Source organism: Cygnus atratus, chromosome 3, assembly GCF_013377495.2.
Source record: "Cygnus atratus isolate AKBS03 ecotype Queensland, Australia chromosome 3, CAtr_DNAZoo_HiC_assembly, whole genome shotgun sequence".
Classification (NCBI taxonomy): domain Eukaryota; kingdom Metazoa; phylum Chordata; class Aves; order Anseriformes; family Anatidae; genus Cygnus; species Cygnus atratus.
In genome coordinates, this window is record NC_066364.1 from 82,059,394 (window position 1) to 82,081,718 (window position 22,325).

At 37.0% G+C, this 22,325-nt stretch overlaps 1 protein-coding gene across 1 annotated transcript in view; it reads right to left on the minus strand.

The window, feature by feature from the left end:
• RGS7 (regulator of G protein signaling 7) overlaps positions 1–22,325 on the minus strand; it is a 308,925-nt gene that overhangs the window by 71,209 nt on the left and 215,391 nt on the right. The window contains exons 8-9 of the mRNA XM_035558119.2: positions 15,244–15,350; positions 4,608–4,659 (exon numbers count right to left, since the gene is read on the minus strand). Of these exons, the coding sequence (XP_035414012.1) occupies positions 4,608–4,659; positions 15,244–15,350 (159 nt within the window). The remainder of the gene's footprint in view (positions 1–4,607; positions 4,660–15,243; positions 15,351–22,325) is intronic.

Below are 22,325 nucleotides of genomic sequence, written 5' to 3' on the forward strand. Positions count from 1 at the left end.
ACTGTAAATCAGACTGGATAGGAATGTTTATAGAACTGCCACAGAAGTTTACAGGCAGCACTTGTTCTTATCCAGAAAAGAAGCATATACTTTTAAAGGGAGTAATTAATAAAGGCATTATCTCTTGCAAGTGTTCTAACTTCCTAGAACACTGCATTCACAGCATGTCTTTAACTAGAGGGCTACTAAAGTTAAACTTAAATTTACTAAAAAAAAATAATAAATTACTAATTTACTAAACATAATTTAAAATTTGTCATTCTTCAGAACAGCAGAATTTAAGAATTTACTTTTTATGTATAGAAAAATACATTATTTATTGTCGTTTATTGAACACAAAGTCATGCTTTTAAACTCACATTGCAGTATCAGTTATTTACTGTGTTCTCCATAACCTACTAAAATTCTGAAAACTCACCCATTTCTAACTTCTCTGGGAGAAAGACACACACAAAACTTACAAGGCTGAAACAGCATCTTCTTGCAACTATATAGGTGCAATTGAATGTTGTCTTCTAGTAGTCCAAAACTCTTCTACATTTTAAATGATCGTGGCACTTTCAAAATCTTATTCTGACTCTCCTTTGAGAGTCTTTTTTTCTTTTTTTTTTTTTTCTAAACGTATAGTCAAGAGTAAGAAAAGGACTGTATATTACAGACACTTTTGAGTCTAAATATCAACAAAAGCAGACTAGAGAAATAATGAATAAAAGTTACAGATTCTCCTTCAGAACCTACACATCTGAAATTCTTATTCTCTTATTCTCTAATTCTCTTACATTGTCACAAATATTTCCCTTTGTTTGCTTAGGCTTAAGCTTGAGATTTTAAAACTGAAGAACAATTTGCATTTTGTGGTGAATGGAATTTTCCCCTAACCCCTCATATTTCTTAGTTATCTCATTCAAACAAGAGAATAGTAAGAATTCAAACTCATCACATTTGCAGCAGTTGTGTTTCACTACATCTCCAAGAGATTTGGACTAATCCCATGGGAGCTGAGGCCATATGTATATGGAATAATAATTTCATATGTGATATTATATTTACCCATTCTTAGATTAAATGGATTTAACAAGTGTCCATCTTTAATTATATCTCAATGAAATTAACTGTTTTTAATCTGCTAGAGAAAAAAATATGTTAGTAAAAAAATTATATCTACAAGAAAAGAAAAATGATTATAGGTAGATAGCATGCACAGCCATTTGCTTCATTCATTTCCAGAGCCTGTTTTTTGAACTGAAATCTAATTCTATATGTTACAAAAACAAATTTTAATTCAGGAACATGGCTTAACAAACAGGAAATGCAAAGTGACTTGAACTACACCATACTTAAAAAATCAACAAATAATAATACTAAAAAAGTGAAATGTGCATATTTTTATTAATAAAATCCCGCTGAATCCAATGGGGTTCTGCACAGAACAATATGTCTTGTATGGGTAGACTTCAAGGTATATGGCATTAAAATGGTTCTTCAATAGACAGAACCAAAAACCTAACTTTTAAAAAAATAAGGCATCTATCCTGACATATTTTATGACATGATTTTCAAGGGAAGGAAAAGGAGATTTTCCACAGTTTGTGAATATTAACATTTTCTTAGTAGCCTCAGAATGACCATCTGATCACTGTTTTGATAGCTAAAATCATAGCCAAAGGCTATACAATTCCACATTGACGTACAGTAAATTAGTCCAAACTCTGTTTTTGTCACCAAGACGCAGTGCTGCACTATGGCTTAATTATGAGAAGTATCCTGAAGTTTCTTGAAATCATGGAAGATTCTGTTTTTTTTTTTTTTCTTTGCATTTTCCTAAGATAAATCTTTTTTATGAAAATATGTAATATTAAAGTCTAATATGGGTCAAGAAATGATATTTTAGAGAAGATACTAACTTATTTTACAATTATATAAGGATATTTCCTTTTTAGTTAGCTCTGGTAATAAACTAACACATGCAGTACCTCAAGATCATTTAATTTCTAGTTTCATTATTTTTTCTGGCTATATTCTACATTCTGGACAGTAGCCCAGCTATGCTTGAGTAATCATAAATGGTTGGGTGTAATTTTTAAATTAAAATAAAATTTTAGTGTGTTTTCAAAGACTTGTAAAATTAGGTCAATGGCAAAGAAACTGGTTTGCTTTGTTATTAGCTTTGATAAAGGAAGATTACAGAGGAAGCCTATTTCTTGCTTGCTTGCCTGCTTGCGAGACTCCTAATGCCTTCCAGTCATTTGTTTTAGGAGGTAGAGATTCAAGCTTGTTCTGGATATGTCCATTAAAACAGAAGCACAGCACAGTACAATAATACATGACAAGTACTAAATGCATTTATGTATCTGTAATAGCATAAATTCTATTTATTATACTTTCTAGTAAGTAACAATTACTGTGAAAATCTGCAGAACCTTTTTGGAGTGTGTTTGGGATGGAATTTAATATCATCAAATTGCTTCAATCCTACTTTAGATTTACTTTGGATTTTTGAGTATTATATATTTGAGTTTTCTTTACTGTTGTGATGACCATTTGTTTACAACAGATATGTGATCCTTTTTGCAAGGCGCTTGTTTAGTTCCCTTATCTTCCTTCTGTTTGTATGCAGAGAAAGCTATCAGAAAAAAAAAAAAAAAAAATCCTCAGGCCACAAGGCAAAGGCTAATTTCTGGGACTGGGAAGAGGCTAACCCAATAAGAATACTATTGAAAAGTTATTATAAAAAATTACTTTCCTGTGAATGCTCTAGCCTTAGCCAATTCTGGCAATTCACAGCTGCCTTAAGTAGATCTAGTGTAGGCTGTAGGTAGGTTACTTATAGGCTCTTAATTCCAAAGGAGAAATGACATGGCAGGGTTGGGATTTTCCCTTCCTTCACCTAACTGCAACAGAAGAACTTAAATTCACCAGTGGAACATATTTTACAGGTCTTATATTAAATCTCAAAAGATCTCAAGCCAGTACATTTACTGCTCAACAAAGGGAAGAATCTGATAGCAAATTAAATTTTGTGTTTCTGGCATGAAAAAAATGCATAGATTATGTAAGAATTCTGTTCACTGACTGACTAATGTATATAATTCATTGCCCAAGCCAGTGACTAGCTGTGACTAGAAAGTTATAGTTTCTCCTGATTTAGATTAAAGGATATTAATAGAAACTTTCTCAACCTGATCTCAAGTTCAGACCTGTTAAGTGCATGCTTATTTATTAAAATTCTCCCAGTAATGTCATACACACTAGAGCTGAACAACTCAATGTCTCTTAAAACCACCACAAATTACTTTCTGATCTTTAACATATTAGAAGACTATATTGAAGTGTCCCTTTGAGGAAAGCAAATAACACTTTCAAGGAAAGAAAAAAAATTGCAATAAGTGGTAAATCAAGCATTTCTCCTTCAGAGATTAATTCCCTTGCATGGAGTGGCTAATCACTCAGATGCAGTATGAGTGAATCTTTGCTCCTTTGTAGCTTTTGATAGCTACTTCTTGGACATCTTCACTTATCAGCATGTCATAAGAAGAATGAGCATTTTTCTCATTCTATAGAATGAGGCACTCTTTGCAAACTTTACGTTCAAGGCACTCATCTCTGCTGAAAGTCTCAGCATGAAATTGTTTTATTTAGCAACGTATTTGAAATCAAACTAAGTCAGCTCCAGAAAAGCAAGAAATGTCCATTGGAACCATCCACCCTTACACTGATCCCTGCAGTCTTCAGCTTCCAAGAGCTGAGGTTGAATCCTTATTACAAGTGAATACCAACCTAAATTTCCAAAAGGCTGTAGACACTCCAAATTTTAGTTTTTGTATAGATAAGCTATCATGCACATGCTTATGCCCTAAATAAGTGACCTGGTCTTCAGATGAGCTGAGTACTTACAGTCTGCACTAGAATGAACAGGAGACAGTTCATAGATAATTCCTTTTCTTGAAAAATTAGGTCATTGTTTGCTGTACAGAGGCATCTAATTTTAGTTACCATTTTTGAAAAGCTTAGCCTAAGGCTTTTTGCAATACTTTAATACCTATTATGTTTAGAATTTCCAAAGTACATAAATAATTATAATGTATAAATTGTGAATAGAAATCCACAAAACAGGGAAATAAATAAGGTATTTTCTAATACAGTTCATATTAGAACCATATTAGTTTTCATAACAAATATTTTTTTTTTCTGTTGTTTGTCAGAAGTAAGAGATCTAAACTAGTTACATCTTTGGGTCTGAATCTGAGAATAACTATTGCACAGCTATCAATAAAATGTCCTCTGCTTCCCTGAGATTTTGTCACTGTAAATGATTATACTTCCTGAAGGAAACAGAAAATGTAAATGGAAAGGTAGGTTTTGGTGCACTTTGAGGCTTCTTTTTTTTTTTTTTTTTCTAAGAATAATACCAAATCTGACTCCCACTTTAATAAACTTTGAAAAAGGTAACAACACATTTGTTTCAATATCAGCAATTTTTGCATAGGAATTACATGACATTAATTATGTTTTTAATAGTGGGATGATTAAACAAGACAGACTACAATGATGTGTTCATTCATATAATACATAATCCCGAGAGAAATAGGAAAGATTTCCACACTGACCATAGTCTGTGTTTTCCGGCTCCCAACAATTTGATGGCCAAAAATAGGGTGTCTATAGACAAAAAAAAAAAAAAAAAAAAAAAAAAAAGTAGGGAACTCAAGTTAGACAATGCAAGCATACAGTTCTTGGGTTGATACTGTTTTTCAAAATCAATTTACATTTTTGGTAGATCAATTATATTGTTAACTTGACAATTTTGAAATAGGCATCAAAACAGAAAATTACTTTTATACACTCCTTTATTGCACTAGTTTCAGAATGGCATTGAAGAAGAAGAACAGTGTTCTTCTTATTTTTAAAGGTAAGGGAACAAAAAACGCAAGGTTAGGTAGTGAGGTTCTTTTTCATCTTCCCTAGCAACACACCTCTCACATGACCTAAAGAATCAGTTTTAGAAGGTGAAAAAATGGAACATATTTTGGGATACATTCAGTTCTTGATTTTGAAGAGTTTTCATCAGGGTATATTAATATTCAGTACTCTTTTCTATGAGTTATTTGTTTAAAAATGCCAATAAACACATCCTATTTTCACAAAGTTATCAAAGTTGTTTTCGTTTGTGGAAACCTACATTTTTCCTAATTATTTATCAAGTGTCATTTAAAATATGGTATCTGAATTGAAAGCCAAGAAAAACGTCAACAACTATTTCAATGCTATGTTTATTAAAAGACTGTGAAATGCATTGTTAAAATATTTCCCATCTACGAAATAAAGAATATAAGACAGTCTAGGCATTTTTCACACCAATAACTTCCTTTTTAACATACTAACTTTCTTGCAAAAATTTAAAGGGTTATATTATTTTATGCCTAGTGCATTCATATAAATACAAACACAAAAAATTATATATCATTTGAGAAGTTCAATTAATCTAATTAAACATACTGGTCTGTGCAGTATTTCAAACCACAGGTACCTCCTTAGGTAAACCTTCTGCTTTACTCTCTTTTTCCTATTGTTTTTTCTCAAACATCTTCCAGGTGCACAAATGGAAACCTCTCTTGCTGCCCACTTCCCTCAGATTTGTTTTAATGTTGATATAGAAGTCAAGAGGACTGAATGGTGACACATTCATACCTACTGTCAGGTTAAACACATATTGTGAAAAATCTGTCTCTGTTGTAACAATGACCCATCAACACAAACAGCTGCAATTTAGGACTTGCTACATACTAAGTAACAATGAGCTAACAGGTTAAAGATATATATTAGAATAGAAATAGAAATAGAAATAGAAATAGAAATAGAAATAGAAATAGAAATAGAAATAGAAATAGAAATAGAAATAGAAATAGAAATAGAAATAGAAATAGAAATAGAAATAGAAATAGAAATGGAAGGGAAGGGACGGGAAGGGAAGGGACGGGAAGGGAAGGGAAGGGAAGGGAAGGGAAGGGAAGGGAAGGGAAGGGAAGGGAAGGGAAGGGAAGGGAAGGGAAGGGAAGGGAAGGGAAGGGAAGGGAAGGGAAGGGAAGGGAAGGGAAGGGAAGGGAAGGGAAGGGAAGGGAAGGGAAGGGAAGGGAAGGGAAGGGAAGGGAAGGGAAGGGAAGGGGAGGGAAGGGGAGGGGAGGGGAGGGGAGGGGAGGGGAGGGGAGGGGAGGGGAGGGGAGGGGAGGGGAGGGAAATAAAATCCCAAGCAAACTTCAAAGGCTGAAAGAAGTTTCTTGCCAGTTGTTTCTTGCTTTGTAATGGAGGGGTAATAAGTCATTCTTCCTACCAACTGCTCTTTCACCATGCCACAAAAATCAAAGTGACCGATATAAGCACAGATGTAAACAGAAAGCAAACTCCTAAACAATAAATAGCAACACTCAACAAATCCCAAGGAAGCAAGAAACTAAATAAAATAAAATAAAATAAAATAAAGTAACCATGCCAATCATATAAAGCACAAAGTTACCATCATTGAAGTTTTCAGAACTGGGAGGGAAGAGCAGTCCTTCCTTAGGGGCTTAAAGTGCATCTTTAGAGAGGCCCAAGAAGGAAAGCATAACTACATCACTGTCCTGCTAACAGTAATCTTAACCTCTGTTTACATGGGCTCAAGCTGAGCTTAATGAAGAAGAATCCAGTGAGGGGGGATACCGAATATACCATATCCACTCAAGCAGGTCCTAAACTGAAACTGGCTGGGGCTCAGATGTTGCTTGTGGGGGAGTAGCAGCTGTGGTAGAGGACGTCTGGAGAAAGGTGCAGGGGGAGAGCCTTTCCAGAAGTAGAAAGGCAGAGTTCTTATGGTTGTGGGAATACTTGCAAAATTCCTCATAAATACTTCAGATTTCTCTTGAGAAATAAGATATACTCCCACCCTGATGAGATTTGAAAAATGAATTCTGTCTTGTGATTTTGAGCCAATGCCAAAAGATCTCTTGGCAGAGAAGGTCTTCTCAGGCAGAGAAAGTCTCTTGGGAAGAAAGTAAACTAAGGGATGAAGAGATGGAAGGGAGATCACAGTTATTGAAAGAGACGTATTAAATATTAAATTACCTTTAAAGGAAAAGCATAATGACAGACTGGTAAAACCACACTGGCAATTTCCAATCAACTAAACTCAGAAAGAGATCAGGCAAAAAGCACAAATGAATACGTATGCTAGTAAGTCTAAGCATCCCTGCACCACCATCCCTCTGGAGATAAAAGCAGAGGAGTAAAAACAGAACATGAGTTTTAATTAGCAAAGTACATAAACCATAATAAAAGGTTTCATAACGTGTTATAAGATAAACCAAAAGAAGAAACCCACCAGAAAGAAAACATTACAACATGGGAAAGGGAATCAAGTAACAGTATAGATAAGTACAGATGATTATTAGATGTCTCCCTTATTTGAGTCTCTGAAAGGAGGGAGACTGTGATAGATAAGAGTCTTTCTGCCATGGAATTGCAGGCAGGCGTGAGCTCTCCTTACTGAGGCTCTGCCCTGGGCAGGCACAAGCCGCCTCCCAGCTGCAAGCTGTGGCCCTACCTGCATGGTGCTCGGATGCATTTAATGGGACCTGCTGAGAAGTGTAGCTCAACAGCTCAGACACTGCAATGTGGCTGGGGCTGGCATCCAGCCAGCCAGCTCCTGGTGGGAACAAGTTCAAATCTGCTTGCAATCAGCTCCGTGAACATGCCCAAAATTACTTTTGACATGAAGATAAGGCTACAGGGCAAAGTACAGGAAAAAAAAAAAAAAAACAAGAGCGAAATATTTATATGACGTCAGAACATTCAAGTTAGAGGCCTGATGAAATACACCACAGAATGCTTAAGGAAAACTGTGCATTTTCATGTGGGTAAGCTGTGGGTTCATTTGTAGAAGACAAAAACCAAGCCAAATAAACAAAACTCCTGATTCTGCAGCGCTGAGATGCATGCATGTGTGTGTTATGAGGGGAAATTTGCTCTGATACTTCTTTTTCTTCTATCTCTAATTTTCTAATAGCTATGGAGAAACAGTAAGAGTTATCAAAAATCCTGGATTATCTGCATGATATTTGAAAGGGGTGCAAGTTATCTGAAGGGTAAGTTATGCCTGGAAAAAAAAATCATTCAAATTACCTCTGAAACATGAGCAGTTATTCTGAAAAAAAAAAAAAAAAAAAAAACCAACACAGAAGGCAGACGAGTCTCAAAAATCTAGAGAAAAGGAAAGATCTACCTTTTGCAGAACTGGGGCAAATGCTGAAATTTTCTGGATTCTTTCTACATCTTTCTAGATCTAGTTTCTAGATTGAACAATTGTCATACAATATGCATTTGTGAATTCCCAAAAGCTAAATGTAGAACATACCTTTATTTCTTAAGAACATATTAGGTCTCTGATGGCGTAAAGCCCTTACTGCATGAGAAATAAACAGTAGATGCAATGTATTTTGACCAAAGCAAAGTACCATATTGCTTTCTTACTAGTAAATAAAGAACTATGGTATCAAAATTAGACAGGTGTTCCAAAGCATCTACAGCTGCTGATAAAGTTGTATTCAGAGAGAAGGCAACCATTATTCACTTTCAAAGCAGGAAATGGCATTGGTGGGTGATTCTACGCAAAAATCCAGTGACAAACCTGTGTGTAGTTGAAATGACTGATGTTTTCCCAAGGGTGTATTCTACATTTTCTTGCTTAACTGTTTGGTATTGACAGTCATAAAGTTCCGGTTTTAATCTACCTCACCATGTGTCACACACACTGGATAAAGTGGAATACTTGATAAATTATAGTAATAGAAGTAAATCTCCCGGCTGAAAAAAGACCAGGGGAGAAACCTCATCACAAGACTCACACAACAGTACAATTCAGTTATTAGAAGGATACATTCTGTTTTGGGGGAAACATGTTCCCAGGAGCTGGCTAGGTTCCGTCATGTACCAAGCAGCCTCTTGCTGCCTTCGCTCTCCAGGAGTCCATCCTCAGAGCAGCCTCCTGCTCCCCAGCTGCAGTACCCCTCAGCCCCGGTGCTGCACAGGCTCCTGCCTGCCTGCACAGGCTCCTGCCTGCCTGCACAGAGATTTGTAGTGCCAAGCACTCCAATCAGGCACGCTAACAGTGACCTTACACAAGGTGACAGACAGAAATCCATGGAATCTTTTACTCCAAAACCCCAATTTTCCCGCTGATGAAGTCTGGAGTACTTCTTTGACCCTTACATATTTTACAAGACTCATGTGCCACAAAATACGTGGCTGCCTCTCCCAGTTCTATAATGTGAGTGCTGAGTTCACATCTTTTCTCTTCTGTTCCAAAAGTCTCCACACAATTTCACAGTCAAGATATTTAATAATCCCTCAGAAGAATTTGCTGGAGAGGTTATCCATGAAGACTGTGGAACAAAGGATTTATCTTATTCAACAAGGAAAGATTAAGAAGTAAGAAAAGACCAATAATAAGATCCCAGGTCTCAAGGAATGAGTTTAGGAATGAGTATAGGAAGAGTGTGCAAGTGAGAAAGCTGGATCCTCTTGTCTGATTAAAACACTCTCACAGCAATACAAGAAGGCTCTGCCCATGCAAATAAACTCTATACCTGGACAATGCTACCGAAGCTTGGTTTAACTACTTACAACTTATATATCCAGAGTACACTGTAGAGTTATTATAACATCACTTACAGTATCATACATTCCTATAATACAACCATTATGCAACTATGTGCCTTATTTCATGATCTAGAAACCCTACGTAGGTAACGATTGTCCCTAGGAGAGTTTCAGGCATGGTATAAAATGTTGTAACTCAACACAACCATTTTCTAAGACAAGATTAGAAAATATGAACTTTTGTGAAATGTAGAAAACCTGAATGAATTTTACTTTTCCTCAGAAGAATGTGAAGCAGTTCATCAAGAACAAGTATTTAAGAGAGAACATTTGTCATTTTGCCATGACATCCCGCTTATAGCCGGAAGCTAGGTGGGCGGTAGAAAGGTTTGGGGAAAGTCAAGTACTGTTTATCAGCCCAGGCAGAAATAATGCTGCCAGATTTTATCAGTACGCACTGATAAGGCACTTTGTTTAACTGCATCTGCAATTTGAATAAGCAGCCAGTACAAGTCAGCAGCTAGAGGAATAAGGCTTACGTAGCATGGCATGTGCTATCGTGGAACCACTTAAGTACTCGGAACAGAACAGGCTGTCACAAGGCTCATTATGACCATTGACAGCACTGGTTTTGAACTCACAAATGCACACTGTTTCTCTTGAATTATAGACTTATATTGTTAACCGATGCTAACCACAGAAATCCATAAACCTTCTTTTAATAAAGTCACATGAAACAAAATCCTGCAATATAGCCCCTACTCCACACTAAACAAATTGTGAGCAGTGGCTGCTATGCATGGTGAGTGATCCTGTGATAAAACAAATAGATCTGTTTTGGCTCTACCATTAAATTAATCAATAATAATATCTGAGCTTATGAAACAGCCACTGGTAAAAATCAGCCTATCAGCTTTTATAAAACATGATTAATTTCTATGCATTAAACTGCATTACTGAAGAGGGAAATCATTAAGCATCTTTCAGCTACCCCTGGTTGATATTAATAAGAAAAGAATTGTTTCTGAAGCTGCTCCACTCCATGAAATCTTTTAAAATCCAATTATTGGGATGGGGGAGGAATATTCAAATCACACATAAACCTTTCTTTGCATATTACTGCAGTTCTCACAGGCACCAGGGAGTCTTTACAAACTGCAGAAATCAAGTATTTCCTAAAAATAAGTTATACACGACCTTAAATGCCTTGTATGATGGATGGCAGAATTCACAGACATTCAGCTTTACATTCACTACAGTTGATGCAAAAATCTTCTGGTAAAGGAAAAGGTTAAGAACACTGGTCTAGCAATATCAAGCCCATACAGAAAGGAGTGCTCCAGTGTTACCCTGAAATTATTAAAAAAGAGGTTGAGGAAGTTGGAAACAATGAAGATTTTGGCTCTGTTACTGTTTTATTCTATCTTGGAAAGGGGATGAGTGTGGAAGGCAGTGAGGTGATAGTGTGTCTGAGCAGAGAATTTAAAAAGAAAAAAGGGCACTGATAAAACAGTCAGGAAAACACATGGTTTTGAAATGTTTTCCCTTTTTGGAACCTAAACTGCACTTGCATATACAGTGCGTGAGCTGAAGAGACAATTAATTAGTCCTTGTTTCTGCAATTTCCAAATAAAATCTGCCAAATTCTGGGTAAGATAACCTGCTTCTTTTTTATTGCAAAAACCTATCTTCCAATAAAATCCTTCCCTCAAGACACAGTAGATGATCCAGCAAAGCTGTGGATGGTAGCTGGAGAGCTGTGATATTCAAACACACCCTAAGGGTTCAAAATGGTCACAGAGACTCAAGACTGAGCCAAGGAGTGGTTAGCTGAGCAGGGAGACTCAAAGTGATGTTGGAAGTAATGTAATTACCCCTAACACAGAAGGATCCACCAGAATTCTTGCTCTACATTATTTTTCAGCAAAGATGTTAAAAGATCCCTATAGTGATTGCTACATATTTTTATTTCCACTTCAGGTATAGGAAAAACAAGACCAGAAAGGTTAAATGCATTCATCCGGAAAGCGTTCCCAATGGAAGAACAGAAGATACCACAGATGAAATCACCTTGTCAAACCCATGAGTTTCGCTGCTAACTTCACCAGACTTGTTTTCACCACAAGAAATTTTGTTCCCATTTCCATACTTTATCTCAGCTATGTGTGCCTTCCAACTTAAAAGTCATAAAACAACAGAACCTAAACTTCACCTCTGAAAATTAGCTTATATTAAATGGTAAGTTGATCTCATCAAAAAAAAAAAAAAAGGGGGGGGGGAATGTGATTATCACAAGTCTCAAGTATCCTAGGTTTAAGTATCTCAAGTATCCTTTGTTTAAAGACAGAAGTTGTTAGAAAACACTATTTTCCACAAAGAATGTTGAGAAGCCTAGGATGAATGTGCAATTTGTAGAAGAAATCACTATTCTTTTCCTGGGAGACTACTACAGAAGTTTAGCAGATGAAAGGGTAAATCAGGCATTCCTCACAAGGTCAGCCATACTATCACCTATGTGGATATGAATGAAAGGCACTCAGTGAGTAATGCCTGGCTCCAGGAAGATCTTTCTGAGGTGCATCTTGCTTTTCTTATTTGAGCCCCTCATACGTATGTGCCTATGGGTAGAGGAGGGTAGGTAGTAGGTATTCATCTCCTTCTTTAGCCCAGGGCTTAAATTACCAGGCAAAGGCAATGTGGCTGTTTAGGATGGATCAGAAAATATCATTAACCACTAACCCTAAGTTTCTGCTTTGCTTTGTTAAGACTAGCAAGAAATCACCTATCTGAGTAAGGAATGTAATACTTAGATCCACCTCCTTTTGAATTAAATTGTTATTGCAGAAACTGACCTATTTACACTCAAATAAGTCAAAGAATGATCAAGGGTTTATTTATTTATTTATTTATTTATTTATTTATTTTTAAAGCCACATTATTTAAAAAAGCAGTTACAACTACAATTTTACATCCCTCCTGATGGCAACAGTAATAACTGAAAAAGCATAATTTTGCCTGTAAAAGGGCATTTGTGCAAAGGAAGCACAATCTCCACTGCTTTTAGCTATTTCTATACAACATCAGCTTGTTTAAAACAAACTGGAAGTAATTTTACTGTCAGAAGGGAATGCGTCATCCTTTGGAACATGAAAAAATGGAGAACATTATTGTAGCTAGCCTGTTTTTTGTAGGTCAGGTCTTTGTATTCTAGGTAAAGATTTCTCTGCAGGGATGGCCTCTGAAGTTTTCATTTCTGGCAGCTGCACTGTTTTCTCTTTCTATTAAAATATCTAGATATTTGTGAATCCTGTCGATTACTCAAGGGGTCCTGTTTCTGAAGCCTTTGAACAACTATTCTAGAGCAACATTCACACATTTACAGTTAAACCTTTCTTCCCTATTGGGTATGTTATCTTCACCTTCCAACTTAACAGCATCACTAACAGATTTTATATTAGCCTTATTTTGGTACAGAATATGGAATTTTAATGACAAATCTGGCTGGTACAACTCCAGTTAACAGTATGACACCACTATAAATTGTTTTCTTATGGCATACATCAACAGCTAAAATTACATTGTTTTAACATTGTTAGCATAGTAATAGCAATGCAACAGCTATGCAATGCCACAGAGCAGCAAACTGTCAAAGTACTGCAGGTATATAACAAGCAACACTTGATGAAAATATCTTATTTTGTATGCATATGTTAAATAGGTGCTAAATCCTTAACTTACATAAATCAAATGACATCATTTCACAGTCTAACCCTAAGTAAATCTTCTTGTCCAAATGTAGGCTATAGACCTCTCTGAGGAAAGCCTGTGACAGGGTAGCTGCAGTACTCTCAGTTGTTTACTGTGCAGTTAATTCTCATCTATACTTTCCTTCAGAAGAATAATCATGCTAGCAGGGGTGCTGGTTTCCCATGTTTGAGATAGCAGCAGGCCAGTAGCAGTGCAGAAGTCAATGACCAGCACCCCTAAAGGTATGTTCTATTCTCTACTAAAGGAAGTCCTCAGCAGTGAGCCCCTTCACCTGTGTGCCATCCTTTCTTATTTATACTGAACACTAAGGAGGATGAAACACCATGGGAGTGAAAATTTTTCTTTCAGATCCACTCTCCAGGATCAAAGGTGGCTGGGGAAGGAGGTGGAGTGACTTCTTTCTGTATTACCCATACACAGATATAACTGTCCTGCTATAACTGTCCTGCTGAAGAGCAGGGTTTTTAGCGCTGTATGAAACACAGGATCTACACACGAAGATATATAGTGATATCGTAGGCATGTATGCAATAAACGTTCTTTTTCTTACCAGAGTGTTCTGTAGATATTAGTATAATCGCTAAGATTATTTTTTTTTTAGATCAAAAGCTATGATGCTTTCTCTTCCTTTATGTGGATCTATAGAATAGAGCTCAAGCAAAAATACTGATGAAAGTATTGTACAGCAATTCATCTAATACAACATTTTAGACTATGTTTGATCTTCAATGTATCTCAGTTTTGTTCTGCATTTGAAAGATCATAATCTCAGTTTTATTTTATTCTTTAATGACTCCTTATTTAACTGTTTGTTTTATTTTAAGACAAATAATAGACTTAAATATCTATAAAACAAAAGATTTTGTCTGATCAGATCAGAGCAGGCTTCCCAAACTGTAGTATTCGTATAATCAATTTCATAGTGAAGACCATCAGATCATTTCAAAGCAGCAAATACCTTGGAGCAGCTGTTGGTGATATCTGCCATGACCACCACTTAAGAGCAATACAGAGTACAACCACCCCTATTGAAGGTGGCACATGGTACACAAAACAAATTGATTTCTACTCTAGGATATATAATCAGACAGTGTGCAGAAATTTTTTTTTGAGTCATAAGTGCTGTTGGTCTGTGAATTTCCAGCTTGCTATTCACTATTAGAAAATCAACACTTCAGTTCCCCAAGACCTTAGTTTGAAATCTAACAATAAAATACAACTACAAAGGTATGTGAATAATATACGTATAGGTAGATGTGAACATATACATACATATACAATGAATGTTCCTTCCAGCTTGTTCTGAAGGCTCTGCATATGCTTGTGATATTCGATGGAACAGACACATCAATGTAGAAATGTGTTTGCACTTGTTCAAAGAACACAAACTACTTCAACACTACTTTGTTATTATAAGGAAATCCTCACATAAGGAAGAATGTATGTATTACCCTTTATTTTAACATATTTCTACGATATGCTTAATAAGAAAAATACCTCCCCCTTTACAAATTAAGGCTATGTTAGGAATCAGAGTCAATAAGATCATTTGATTTCATTTACTATACTTGCAAAATATTAGATGAATTTATTTCGTGAGAGATACTTTCACATTAAGCCTTATCATGCTTACCAAGCACAATTTTCTAGGGATCAAAATGGCCACTATCATCTTAACCGAAGTTATTGTCTTCATTTACTAAACAAAATCCTTCTACATTTTTCACTTTAAGAGGAATTACCACCATTTACTAGGTTATAGAAGTATGGTTACAATTTGCTATAAACCTTTGTTTAAAATGAGCCTGCATTTGTGCAAGTCAAGAACATATTAAAAACACTTACCTGGAATCGATAAAAGGTGCCATCATCCTTTAGTGTTAGAACATGGTCTGAGATTGGAAAAAAATAGCCATGTGCAGCCATCAGTGTTCCCAAATGTAGAGCTTCCACTGTTTGAAGAATAAAAGAAAAGAAAGAGAAATTTAAAAACTTAAACAATTTCTTTTAAGCAATTAAGTTTTCTTGTTCAGATTCACCCTACCTTCTGCAGATAGCCACTTGACTCTCATTCTAGAACCTGACGTCGTGAAAGCACTGTCTTCTTTTGTGTAATATAATGATACAATGAAAATGTTTACTGTCCTTAATGAACAGCTATTAGATGTCCCATTTGTAGCTGCAGTTCCACTACTTACATCAGCATTAGCAGGTGGCTTCTGTGACGTTCACACATTTGTTTTGAAGGTGAAAACAGATAGAATTTTTATCCTGATGGTATAACCTGCTTTTCCTCTTCAGAACAGTTTCAGATTACATGACATTAAGATAGTTGATTCTAAATGTATAATAATATGTTCCAACTGTATAATAGGCTCACTAGCTTTACCAGAACTATAGTTAAGGACAGATTTCCTTAAAAGTTTCTCATTACTGGAAAAATGAAGGATCACAGAATGGTTGAGGTTGGAAGGGACCTCCGGAAGTCATCTGGTCCCAGCCTTGCTCAAGCAGAGCCACATAGAGCAAGCTGCCCAGGACCATGTACCCAGGTTTTGCAGACCTCCAAAGAGGGAGACTCCATAACCTCTCAGGCAACCCGTGCCAGTGCTCATTCACCCACACAGTAACAAAGTGCTTCTGGATGTTTAGATGGAAACTCCTGTGTTCCAGTTTTCGCCCATTGCCTCTTGTCCTGGCAGGCACTGAGCAACACTGAAAAAAGCCTGGCTCCAATTTCTTTACACCCTCCCTTCAGGTATTTATATCCATTGATGAGATAAGCCTCTGAGCCTTATCTTCTTCAAGCTGAACAGTCACATCTCTCTCAGCTTTACCTCACAGGAGAGATGCTTCAGTCTCTTCATCATCTCTGTAGCCGCTCTTTGGACTCTCCCTAACGTGCCGTTTCCTATCTTGCACTGAGGAGCCAAGAACTGGACACCATAGTTGAATACATTGAATTTACTGAGTTGGAAGAGAACCAAAAGGACCACTGAGTCCAACTTCTGGGTCCACACAGGACCACCAAAAAATCAGACCAGATGCCTGAGAAAGTTGTCCAAACGTTTCTTGAACTCCGGCAGGCTTGGTGCTGCGACCACTGCCCTGGTGAGCCTGTTCCAGTGCCCAACCACCCTCTCACTGAAAGAACCTTTTCCTGATATCCAACCCCAACCTCCTGTGTTGCAGCTTCATGACATTAATTCAATTCACTTTAGTGAACAAAACCAAAGTATGTAACAGCCAGGATTATACACACACTTGCATTTTCAGTCCCTGAAGTCTCTTACTCAATATTGTCATTATTTGGCTTACAACATCAGCATTTTATAGGAAGAGAATGATATTAGTTAGCCATGCTCTTGCTGCAGTCCTACCAATTCTTCACCATGTTTATTTACCAACATTGTTACAACTCCACTACATATCCATAAAATAGCCGTTCACAGCAATTTCTGCTGTTACATTAAATATTTCCTAGTATAACCTACTAATGCAGCTCTTTAAAACATCACAGTGGTATCTAAAGAGATTTCAGTCACAGCACTGTCATGCAGAAAGAAATGTGAGTCCTCATACCTGTGTTCCTTTTGAGGATGACAGAACCAGGGATTCATTTCTACTTCACCCATTATCACTTTGGAAATGAGGATGAAACACAGATGTGCTGCTTTTTTTTTTTTTTTTTAAATCTGAATTTCATCAGTATTCTAGAAAATTCCTTCTTTCACCCATTTGCTCACCTAGGGACGTTCAGTGGTACAGGAAATCCAGGAGGCAGAGTGGGGCATTTTCAAGCTACCCCAAAGTCAGCAAGCATATGAAAGGAGCAAGAGAGGGGGTCTGGACAGCAGTTCATTGTGAGCGCAAAACCCTAGCAGAGTTTATTCAATATCCAATAATCCTTGTGATCTCTGTGTTTGCCAAAGTCTGTGGTCTCTTATTCCCATCCCTCTGTCAGAGCCATTATCTAAGAAAATGCAATACCCTCTCTCTGGAAGTGAACTCTCTGACCTGCTATAAAATGCCACAATCCTGTTAACACACCTTTTCCAAACTGCAAGTCTGCAAGAAAACTCCCTAACTGAAGGAAGTCAGTTGACTCTCTCCCAGCACCTGGGATGTGTGTAAATTCATATCTGAACTTTAACCTAATTAGCCTAAGCTATATATTGTTAGCCATCTACTGCAAGCCACTAAAATCTATTATCCCTTGGATAAGACATTTAAGTCAACACATTCTGTAGTGAGTCACTGAGGTTCTTTTCATTTTGGTTTACTTTGTCTACTTTTTAATTTTATTAAGCTTTTCTTTGTTCTTCATACCGCAACTTATAGCTAACTTAAAAACTTTATTTTTTTGCAAGCATTATGCATCCTTGTGGAATGATAGCAAAACCAAAAGAAAATATGTGTTGACTTTTTTTTTTTAGAGAAAAGACTTAATGGATTAAGTGTGACAGGGCTGACCGGGGAGCTATGATGCAGATGAGTGCATTCTCTTCAGATTTAGGAGAAACTAAATAGGCTCCAGATCTGCTTCATGCTTTTCCTGGTGTCTGAATTGTAATATTTTTCAAGAGCACAAGAAGTTCACATTATTCCCCTTTACCCATGAACCTTTAGACAACATCTGGATTGCCATGCCCAGGTGGGAATACCACCAAGAAAGACATCAAGAAACTTGACTGAATCCAATGGAGGGTCACCGAGATGGCTGGGGATGGAGCACTGTCCTGTGAAGAGAGACTGGGGGAGCTGGGCTTGCTCAGACTGAAAAACAGAACTTTTTTGGGGGGTACCTATCAACAGCCTTCCAATAACTAAGAAGAGATTTCCAATGACAGAGCCATGATCTTTATACAGGTGCATGGCAATTGAAAAAAATATGAAAGAGGCAATGGTGATAAACTCAATCAGGGGTGGTTCTGACCTGACATATGGAGAACATTTTCACCCTGAGAACAGAGAAGCAGCAGAAGAGGCTGTCCAGAGAGGCTGCACAGTCTGCATCCTTGGAGAGTTTCAAGACCCAAGAAGCTAAAGTCCTGGGCAACCTGCTTGTCTTTCTGAGATATTTCTCAACTTAAATCACATTACAGCTCTGTGACTCTAAGTGGGTCAAGCAGAAATGGAATAAAGAGCAGAAAATAGGGATGGAGACAGTTGGAGAAAAAATTATTTGAAAGCTCCTGACAGAGCAGCCTATAATCCTGGGAAGGTTGGTTACAATAGGAGTAAGAGTTCATATTTCTCTCACTTACTGCTGAGTACCTTATCCTGTATCCAAGTGCATAGCCACTACTGGTTCTCTACAGAGAAACAGAAGTGGCAGAAGACAGAAAAAGCAAGCTGGCCTTCTCCAGGCAATTCAACCAATTAAGGTCACCTAAGATCTGAATTATTCCTCATAGCAGCTCATGTCTCCTGCTATGTATGGAGACTAAAGCTGTTTTACACTCACCTCAAGGATCTCATTCAGTGAGGATGAATCTACACAAACTCAGTGTTAAGGTATTTCTCTGTCCCTCTACAGAGCTAACAAGGATGAATAAACTTGTCATATTTCTTCTTTTTTCTTTCAGATAATACACAATTTTCATTTTTTATGACTATCAATCCAGCAACTTATTCTAGCACTGCATAAATAGAAATGAATAAATATACCTTTTTAAATAGCATCCTAAGATCCACTGTAGCTCACACCTGAGAATGTGAGCAGCATTTACGTTATTAAAGGAAAAAAAAATACATGATATAAGAATAAAGATGTTAACAGAACCATTCACTTGGTAGTATAAAATCCTTTCAATTGGTACCATCTGACAAACGGGGCAACTGCAAAGTCAAAGCATCTTCAATAAGGTTTTGCACAGAGATTGAATAACCTATAAACCAAATATGGCTCAAACAGGTGAAAAATGTCCACAAAAATGTAACTGGTGAATAACGTCTACAAAGCTGCAGCCCTGTCTCCCATCAGACTGGCAGAGGACTTGCTGTTCTCTGCATGGCAGCAGTACAATTTCCATATAGAAAACTCAGCTCTCTGCAGGTTTCTAATCTCCAAGCAAGAAGTTTTCCAGTGTATTACAGACACAACAAAGGTAACACTTAGATATACATCTCAGTTTGCTAAAATCAGACAAAAAACAAATGAAGTAGAAGGATTTAGGAAAGAAAACCATGAGCTTGAAAAGAAAATGTAGCCAGCAGGGGACTAGTCCCACATGCCTAAATACCTAGTTCAGTTCAGACAGCTTCAGTATTCCCCAGCCCTTCCTGCATATGGAGTTAGGGGATTTTGACTTAAAGAAGCACCTTTCATCTGGAAGAATGTCAGAGGGAGATTAGGAACATTAAAAACTCCTATGAAGTGCATTATTAATTAAAAAAAAAAAAAAAGCCTGAAAAATACTTTTAAAAATAAAAGTTCTGAGGTAGGAGTAATGTTCATTCATATATATTCAGAATTAAAATTCCAAAAATTGGAGGAACATAAACTAAATGAAAGAAGATGTTGCTTTTTAGATGGCAAGTGTACACAGATAGAAATGGGATATGTACACCAATATTATTACCAAATATTTAGTCACTGTGTCTAAGAATATGCACTGCATATAAAACTACATTCTCACATCCAGATAGCCTCACTGAGAAGGCATAATTCAAACCACAATCAGCTGCTAAACAATGAATAAAAACTGCAACCAGAGACACCAAACAAAAATTTGAGGGAGAAAAAGCCTACATATGTGCAACTGGTAGAACAGAATAGACTTCAGCTTTCTCTGTTATTGACTGTTTTGGAGATAATCAATTGTCTCTGAACCAAGGCTCCAGGAATACTTTCCCAGCAGTGATAGTGCTGATAAGTAGAAAGGCATATTCAAGAAACAAAATTACCAGAACTACAGTTTTAATTACTAGTAGGTGAAAAAGGACAGTATACTGCAGGAGCTGCAAGTTATAATAGCTAACAGAAAGAAAAGCCTTAGCTGAAAGACAGAAATACCTCTTTATGAGCCCGATTCATTTCAACAGGATATGAAATATTTTGAAAAAAATTCAAAATGCTCCTGTGGGTGTCATTTTGACTTTTAATGTTTATGCTATTGCTGGGCTAAAAGCTGAGAAGAAGTTTAAAATTTCATGGTTCCCTCTGCTGTTGAACTTTATTTAGCTGAGTGGGTGAAGTGAACAACACATGTACATAGATTGATTAGCAATCATATTTGTGAGAAGTAATACTGCCCTGCCATCTGCTATGCCATTACAAGGAGAGTGATCTTGATGGATTAAATGCTAGTCATTTTTAATATACTTTGCTATAAGAGAGAGACAGACATTTTCAATGTTCTGGGACAATGCAAACCTGATGAAATCTGAAGAATGAAAAATATACCCTGGTTGTTGAGTTTTCAATTTATTTTATTTTAAAACATAGCTCAGTTTTCTGTTTGCTGTACTAGCTCTTGTACAGCTTGGATGACTGTTCATCTCAAATTGCAGGCTATAGTAATATCAGTAGAAGAAGTTGTTTTTTTTATGATATCATCCACAAGGGAGGACTAAAGAGGGTGGATTCTTCCCTGTTTTTCTTTGGAATAAACACATTTTTCTGCTTTGAAACTCCTTAAAGGGTATGATTTCAGTGATAAGTGTGGATTCTGCTTCTTCTTATCCATCTTAGGGCTTCAGGTGATGTGATCGCTATATTTGTGTTTTCTCTAAAGTCAATAAAACACTTTATAGTATCACACTGTTACAGTTACAGTCTTATCACATCTGAAGTGGCTTGCAGTAATCTCTGAGGGACAGAGGAAAGAAAAACAGGTGTTTGCTGATTTTGCTCCACTTTAAAACGGTATTTTTCAGAGTCTTTATGTTCTTCTCTGCAGCTCAATGCAGGAGAAAAACTTCCTAGAAGGAACATAGTTTGGGGCATTTTCTGTCCTTAAGATTGCTATATGACGTAAATAACAGTGAAAAACCCCAAACGCAAGTTTTTTCATACACTTTTTGATATGACAATGTCAAATAAATGAAAGCCTCCCTTTCCCTTAAACAATAAAGTGTTTGTTATTCTGGGATATTTGACTCAAGTGCATTGCTATGCCACACAACTGCCTGGAAAAAGAATTAATGACTCAGAACTTCACAAGCACACATTCATTTGAAGTGCCAAATGCCAAGACATTATCACTTACTCTCACCTCACTCCTGCTGTCATTTCATTGCCAGTGTGAACGCAGGCTGCAAAGGATTAACTTTAACTTAAAGCAATAAAATACAACCTGCTTCTCACACTCACAGAAAGTGTAGGAGAGCCTCACTCTCTGGGCCTGACTGTGGCATTTAAAGAGGGGAAAATAAAACAGCTAGGAGAGTTCTTGAACACCTACATCACTACAAACTGCTCTCTTATGTCCCATCTGAAGGATGGAATTTGCAAAGAGAGCAGCAGTCACTGGGAATCATTTCAGGGAGAGCAAAAGAGACGATGGAAGAAGAGGCACTATTTACCCAAACACAGTTAAAATGAGATTCATGCTTGATTCCAAGGTACTCATCACAAACCATGTTAGCTATCACCACAGCAGCTAACTCAAATAGGGAGGAGTTTTCTTGTGCTGTGTGCTAGACAGTGGCTGTTGATGCTATCAGCAGCCCAGAGGCATCAGTAGGAAAATAGTTACAGAGTCACAGAGTGGTTGAAGTTGGAAAGGACCTCTGTAGATCATCTAGTCCAACTCTGATCAAGCAGTCACCTAGAGCACATTGCGCAGGATCCCATCCAGGCAGGTTTTGGTATCTTCAGAGATGGAGATGCCACAGCCTCTCTGGGCAACCTGTTCCAGCTCTGTCACTATCACTGTAAAGAAGTTTTTCCTTCTATTCAGATGGAATTTCCAGCGTTTCAT